This window comes from Salmo salar, unplaced genomic scaffold, assembly GCF_905237065.1.
Source record: "Salmo salar unplaced genomic scaffold, Ssal_v3.1, whole genome shotgun sequence".
Classification (NCBI taxonomy): domain Eukaryota; kingdom Metazoa; phylum Chordata; class Actinopteri; order Salmoniformes; family Salmonidae; genus Salmo; species Salmo salar.
Genome location: NW_025548797.1, coordinates 57,151 through 64,412, shown reverse-complemented (window position 1 = coordinate 64,412; position 7,262 = coordinate 57,151). Strand labels below are relative to the sequence as shown.

Here is a 7,262-nt window from a genome sequence, read left to right as displayed (position 1 = left end):
AGGGATGTAAGCAGAGTGAAGTTATAGAGTAGATAATAGAAAATCATTAGAGGTTTTCAAACCAAGAGGGCTCCCAACGGGGAGGGGAGGTGAAAGCCTTGAAGAATGTGGCAAAATTTATGGTTCTTTGTGGTTAGTGGAAAAGTACTGGTTGTTTGAGCAGGGAGTGGTCTAAAGATAGGAATGTGTGTGTGTATTATAAAAGGACTGAGTCCTCATTTTTGACTTTAGAGCTCTCATGAATAAAGATCTGTGAACCTTTTTTATAAAATCTGAGACTTTGCCCAATTATTAGTGAATCCAGGGTCTTACAAACCTCGTTGAATTGGTTAAAGATTAAATGCATTATTGGGATTGAAAATTCCCTTAACAATCACATCTGGCTGTGATTGGGAGTCCCAAAGGGTGGCGCATGTCCATGTTTGACTGGGGTAGGCCGTCATTAACTGACTTGCCGAGTGAAATATATATTTTTAAATAAATAAAAATAGCTCTTACACAGCCTGGAGGTGTGTTGGGTCATTGTCCTGTTGGAAAAAAAGATAGTCCCACTAAGAGCAAAACAGATGGTGGTTAAGTGTGCCTTGAATTTGAAATAAATCACAGACAGTGTCACCAGCAAAGCACCCCCACACCATACCACCTCCTCAGTGCTTCACGGTGGGAGCCACACATGTGGAGATCAGCCGTTCAGCCACTCTGCGTCTCACAAAAACACAGAGGTTGGAACCAAAAATCTCAAATTTGGACTCATCAGACAGATTTCCACCGGTTTAATGTCCATTGCTCGTGTTTCTTAGCCCAAGCAAGTCTCTTCTTATTATTGGTGTCCTTTAGTAGTGGTTTCTATGCAGCAATTCAACCATGAATGCTTGATTCAGTCTTCTCTGAGCAGTTGATGTTGAGATATGTCTGTTACTTGAACTCTGTGACGCATTAATTTGGGCTGCAATTTCTGCGGTGCAGTTAACTCTAATGAACTTTTCCTCTGCAGCAGAGGTAACTCTGGGTCTTCCTTTCCTGTGGCGGTCCTCATAAGAGCCAGTTTCATTATAGCGCTTGATGGTTTTTGCGACTGCACTTGAAGAAACGTTCAAAGATCTTACATTTTTCCGTATTGACTGACCTTCATGTGTTAAAGTAATGATGAACTGTCATTTCTCTTTGCTTATTTGAGCTGTTCTTGCCATAATATGGACTTGGTCTTTTACCAAATAGGGCTATCTTCTGTATACCATCCCTACCTTGTCACAAGACAACTGATTGGCTCAAACACATTAAGAAGGAAATAAATTCCACAAATTAACTTTTAACAAGGCACACCTGTTAAAATAAATGCATTCCAGGTGACCACCTCATGTAGCTGGTTGAGAAAATGCCAAGGGTGTGCAAAGCTGTAATCAAGGCAAAGAGTGGCTACTTTGAAGAATCTCTAATATAAAATATATTTTTATTTGATTAACACTTTTTGGTTACTACATTATTATTTCATAGTTGTGATGTCTTTACTATTATTCTACAATGTAGAAAATAGTAAAAATAAAGAAAAACCCTTGAATGAGTAGGTGTGTCCAAACATTTGACTGGTACTGTATTTAGCATGGTTTTATCAATGTCTAGATTTTTCCCTTTTGTTCAGCTGGTGGAACAATCAAGAAGTCTGGAAAGAAGGTATTTGAAGACCATGCACTCATATGTTGCTGAATCACAGCCCCCTGTGAAATCCAACCCCCTCCCTCTCTCTCCCTCAGTTTTTTTCTTTCATTTCTATCAATAGTAAAAAGAGGAAAACATGAAATGACCTTTTTGAATTATAATTTTCAATGTGGTCTTGTAAATAATTTACATTTACATTTAAGTCATTTAGCAGACGCTCTTATCCAGAGCGACTTACAAATTGATATAATAAAGTATTGTAACTACTGCAGGATTTTCACTCCATCATCTTTATTTGAGATTCGGTCAAGATACACATCAGTTTTAGATCAGTAGCTACACTAGACATACAAATATGATATACAGTATTAATATGACTAGTAATGAGGTAAGATTTAATCACAGTTCAATGTAACTTTTCCTAAGCTTGACCATCCTTATAAGCCTTCTTCTCCAGATCCATCACCTCTTCACTCACTTCCTCTGTCCTCCTGTCCATGTACAGGGTTCTATTTCCCAGTCGCAGAGCCTGAAAATCAGATTTGTTTTGTTATATCTACAATTATTTTTCTGTGTCGGGTCATATGTGCGTCTGTGTATGGATTGATATGTGAATGTGTGTGTGGAATGATTTGTCTGTGAAGATGACGCTGTTTAGTTTTTTTGTCTTTACCCCGCTTTTGACAATTTTCTTTAAGAGGAAAGTTTGGATCAATGATAAAGATCAATGATGCTGCTTACTCTGTTTTGTTGGTGTTTTTCTTTTCAGCTCTACCTCCACAGGGTAATGGTCGCTCACCTTCAGGGCCTAATAAAGCATAGTAGTTACATGTTGAGACATGAGTCAGACGGCTCAACTTTGACATGTACTGTATTTCTAGGACAGATTGTCACAATGTAGGCTACTAACATGTTCATTTCATCTACTTATATTATTGTAATCAAACCATCTACCAGGATGGAATTTGTCTGTAACCTGCATACTTACATCTTCTTCAGAAAGCCCGTATGCAATCTGGAAGTTGAACGGTTTGGCAGAGTTTGGCACGATGGCGTTAAGCATGTCAACCCCATAGATCACAATCCTAGATGTTGATCAGAAAAGGAAGTCAGCAGTCATTCCATATTACACACAAGTAAATTAGTTTTATAATAGCTTTTATGACAGCTCTTATGACATTTTAACCACCTTTAAACAATACCAAAGAAATGTCAAATGAACTCCATAGGTGATTATCTGTTTCATACATGAGGCATTCATTAATTAATTTCACAAATCACACTGAGCCACCTGTCATAAGTGTTATCGTTGCCTGTGTTTGCTGTGGTATCCACGTCATCTTTAATCAGCCAGTGGAAATTTTTGTCACTGCGGATACGGATGGCTTTCATGCCCTTTTTAGAAAGGTAGGAACCGTCTGCATTGAAGTCACCTAGGATCATGACGTTCTGGTACAGAGAGAAACATTCAACAACAACAGTTACTTTTCATCCAGAATAAGGACACTGTTTTTAGGAGAGCATACATAGTTATCTTGAAATCCCCATGTGGCTGGTTTTGTATTTTACTTGTCAAAGGCTCATATATACGGTTTGGTGACAAGTGCACTTTCTAAACCCAAGGGAGGTGTTAAGCTCTGTCAATGGTTTAGCTCAGAGCTTACATCAGTCTTCCATTTCTTTGTCACTTCCAGGAAGACATCATAAAGCTCATCCAGCTCTTTCACTGAATCCTCAGGCTTGGTGTGCACTGGGATCAGTACCAAGTCCTCAAGCACTGAGCAACACAGGAAGAGATGAGAAATATATATTACAGCTGTTTATGAATGGGCTTTTACTCTCTCCTGCAATATCCAGCTGTCTGTCTGTTTGCCGTTCACGCTCATATTATTTGCTAAATCAAATGCCATATGGATGGATCATGCTTAATTCTAGCACTCCTGTGCCCCTTACCAGAGTGGAGACATTTGAAGCGAAGAATGTAAGGCTCCCTGGCGAAGGCGTCCACATCTCCAGCCTGGTTGTCCTCATATTGCCAGGTGTCCAATCCACCATCATCCCTTCACAACACGTTTAATAGCATTAGTCCTGCATTATATGTATTTTTTTTTTATCAGATCACAATGTAAAAACATGAATGGCATCAGATAGAGGTTTATGAGGATAAAGTTGACCATGTGTTTGAATTGTACCTGTACAGAAACATAAACTGCTCCTTGTGTTTGTCTCTTCCCAGACGAGGGCTGATTTGCAGAGTGTATTTTTGATTTTTATTAGCCCTGTAATGACACCTGTAATGAGTGATACTTATCATGTAGGGCCAGGAGTTTCCCTAGTTGTATATTTTATAGCGTCACATGAGGGAAATCACTTGACTTACTTATTTAATTCCTTCAGGAACGTTTCCACTGAAGTGCCGCTCTCGTCCACCACCTCCAGAATCACTATGATGTCATAGCGAGACACAATCTGATAGGACGAAAGGAAGAAAAAGGAAAAAAACGTTCATTAATTGATTTGTTTATATGTACTATAACATCCTTGTTTTGAGGATAGTTTGACAAATGTTTCTCTGAGGGAATTATAAGATCACGAATAGAATCATATAGCTGTACCTTCACAAGGGTAGCAAGGGTGTTTGGGTTTGATAGCTTACGCTGCCCAAATTTCTGGATGTTGAAAGATGCAACCTTCATGACTGCTGCTGGAAAAAGAGATAAATAAAATCACATCCATGTAAAACTATAATGAACTGCTAGTTGATCAAACAAGCAACGATTCCAGAAAAAGGATGTAATTACCTAAACCAAAACAAGTTTAATAGTCCATGTGTTTATTGCCCTCTGTGTGGGTTTTATGATAATGCACAACAGCAATGTCTCATAAATGGCTCAGCACAAGGAAAACATGCTTCAGGACATACATTAGGATATACTCAGTACATCTGGCTAGATTCTTGTTAAAATTCCTGATGCAAAGGTAGTGTTTCTATTGGCATGGCCACATGATTAAACTATTTTAGTGAAAGGGTTGGAAAGCATGTCTCTGAGTACACTTATTTAGAACCTTTAAAAAAGGGTTCTTCGGCTTGACCCTGTAGAACCCTTTATGGTTCCAGAACCTTTTCACCAAACAAAGAACCCTTTTAGAGACCTTTATTCTGTAGAGAAGGTCCCTGTAAATAAAACTCTTTCTAAGAGTGCAGTCATGCACCTTGTTCAGTGGCCCTGTGAGATCTATAACAACCCTCCATTATCTTCAATGGCAGAAGATCTCCTCATGGTGTGAAAAAACAGGACTATTTCAGCGCTACACGTGAATCTGCTAGAGAACATAATAGTAGTTTACAAACTATGTAATATGAAGGTCATTACATTGTACATTTAATACTGAAAATCTAATTTGTACTAGAGTCTCCTTCAAAAAATGAATTATTTATATCAAGGGATTAAGCTAAAAATGTCCTTTCATTGTGTTAAAGGTCCTCTGTTTGATATCCAGAGTACTTGTCATATCAGCGGTCACTCCTGGTTGGGTGGAGGTGAAACCAGTTGATCAAGGTAGGATGGAGCTGGATAAACTGGAGCTGAGGAGTTCAAATTCAAATGCTTCAAGATGAGTTGATCTGCTGACAACAGAATGGAGGGCTATTTCCCTATGGAACACGTTGCAACATCGCAGCTCCACAGTCTGTGGTTGCAACTCTAATACAGTAATACAACTGTGAGCCAGCAGTTGTACCACTATTTAATTATATCCTTTATTTTACCAGGAAGTGCTGTTAGATGAGAATGTATTTCTGAGGGAGACCTGGCCAAAGCAGCATTTCCATACAGTTCTTTCAACAAAGTTTTCAGAGGTGTAGGCTTAGTCACTCCATATGTGTAATTCCTCACCAGATGTGAAATTCCTAGTTGTGAGGAATTCCACCAAGCAGGACAGATAAAAATAATACATGAAGTCACTTTAGTCCTACAGTGACTCAGCCTACGGACTAGGAGTAGGTTACTGTAGCAACAGCGTGTGACTGATTCTAACTTCTCTTTGTTGTGCAATAAACAGGGTTTCTTCTCACAGAACAGTAGTTCTGGATGACTGGCTGGAACAGAATTATGAATTCAATGTCATGTAGGTAGCATGCAAAAACAATCCAGCATATTTCAGGCAAATTAAACCACTAGAGTTGTAAAAGGATGTAACATGATCTCTGTTGACAAGCTCCAACATGCTCAGACATTACCTGTGGTATATTGTGTGGGAAGGGGCTTACAGGAATGTTCTATCTGGTTTCTTTCACTGACAAACTTGCAAAAACAAATGATATATTTTACCATCAGTTCAAATACCTCCAAACCCTAATAACACGAGAATAACAGAAGGCTTAGAACAGTGTTTCCCAACTCCAGTCCTCAAGTACCCCCAACAGTGTTCATTTGTATTGTAGCCCTGGACAAGATCACCTGATTCAACTTGTCAATTAATCATCAAGCCCTCAATGAATTAAAGCAAAACAAGAAAATCATTGAACATTTTCCAAGTATTTAAAATTGATTGTGCTGGAGTCTGCATACAAATGAAGGAATACCTCATATCTGTAAAATCCATTTCGACTTCACTTACCTGAAGGGATGATAGGCTCTATGATGATGTGGTGCAGTATCTTGTTTAGCAATGAACAACTGTAACTCTCTTACAGGGGCTTGGCCTTCTTATAGCAAGCATATGTCACTTGATTGGCTGAAACTTGTGTGTGAGCCAAGCCCAGCCCCTAGTTGATAGAGCGGCCCCAGCTGAACCAGTCAGTAAAGGATAACCAAAACATTAACATCCTGCCCACACACTTTTCTAACAGATCACCTGCAACTACAGTATATCAGGCTTACCTTCTCTTAAAAGGAGGTTACTGAAGTAATATTCATTAGAAACACTCCTACACTGGTTTAAGAGGGTTCGGCCAACACGCTATCTATAGATACAGTAGCAACGTATCTCTGTATGTACAGTGCCTTGTACAAGTATTCATCCACCTTGGCGTTTTTCCTGTTTTGTTGCATTACAACCTGTAATTTAAATTGATTTTTATTTGGATTTCATGTAATGGACTTACACAAAATAGTCCAAATTGGTGAAGCGAAATGAAAAAAACTACTTGTTTCATAAAATGCGAAAAAATAAATAATGGAAAAGTGGTGCGTGCATACTGTATGTACTCACCCCCTTTGCTATGAAGCCCCTAAATAAGATCTGGTGCAACCAATTACCTTCAGAAGTCACATAATTAGTTAAATAAAGTCCACCTGTGTGCAATCAAAGTGTCACATGATCTGTCACGTGATCTCAGTATATATACACCTGTTTTGAAAGGCCCCAGAGTCTGCAAAACCACTAAGCAAGGGACACCACCAAGCAAGTGGCACCATGAAGACCAAGGAGCTCTCCAAACAGGTCAGGGACAAAGTTGTGGAGAAGTACATATCAGGGTTGGGTTATAAAAAATATCCAAAACACTGAACATCCCACGGAGCACCATTAAATCCATTATTAAAAAATTGAAAGAATATGGCATCACAACAAACCTTCCAAGAGAGGGTCACCCACCAAAACTC

The 7,262-nt window shown here is 39.0% G+C and overlaps 1 protein-coding gene across 6 annotated transcripts; it reads right to left on the bottom strand.

Moving 5' to 3' along the window:
* Positions 1-1,927: 1,927 nt before the first annotated feature.
* On the bottom strand, positions 1,928-6,569 carry LOC123723709 (deoxyribonuclease gamma). 6 transcript variants are annotated; one of them, XM_045712761.1, is made up of 11 exons: positions 6,277-6,373; positions 5,897-5,960; positions 4,272-4,360; positions 4,037-4,125; positions 3,849-3,947; positions 3,610-3,716; positions 3,321-3,433; positions 2,948-3,105; positions 2,645-2,741; positions 2,398-2,464; positions 1,928-2,185 (listed from the first exon to the last, which is right to left on the bottom strand). In XM_045712761.1, the coding sequence occupies exons 3-11, from the start codon at positions 4,350-4,352 to the stop codon at positions 2,166-2,168; spliced, it is 831 nt and encodes a 276-aa protein (XP_045568717.1). In that variant the 5' UTR covers positions 4,353-4,360; positions 5,897-5,960; positions 6,277-6,373; the 3' UTR covers positions 1,928-2,165. The 6 variants fall into 6 exon arrangements, with proteins under 6 accessions (XP_045568717.1, XP_045568720.1, XP_045568715.1 ...); XM_045712764.1 differs by having other exon boundaries at positions 3,849-3,935; positions 6,277-6,372; XM_045712759.1 differs by lacking the exon at positions 5,897-5,960 and having other exon boundaries at positions 4,272-4,357; positions 6,277-6,569.
* Between the last annotated feature and the right edge of the window lie 693 nt (positions 6,570-7,262).

Coding starts and splice junctions, on each gene's coding strand:
- LOC123723709 (XM_045712759.1), bottom strand. CDS start 4,352: ATGAAGGTTGCATCTTTCAACATCCAGAAATTTGGGCAGCGTAAGCTA. Junction 3,434..3,609: donor CTTCAAATGTCTCCACTCTG/GTAAGGGGCACA, acceptor TGTGTTGCTCAG/TGCTTGAGGACTTGGTACTG. Junction 2,186..2,397: donor AAAAACACCAACAAAACAGA/GTAAGCAGCATC, acceptor TCTGATTTTCAG/GCTCTGCGACTGGGAAATAG.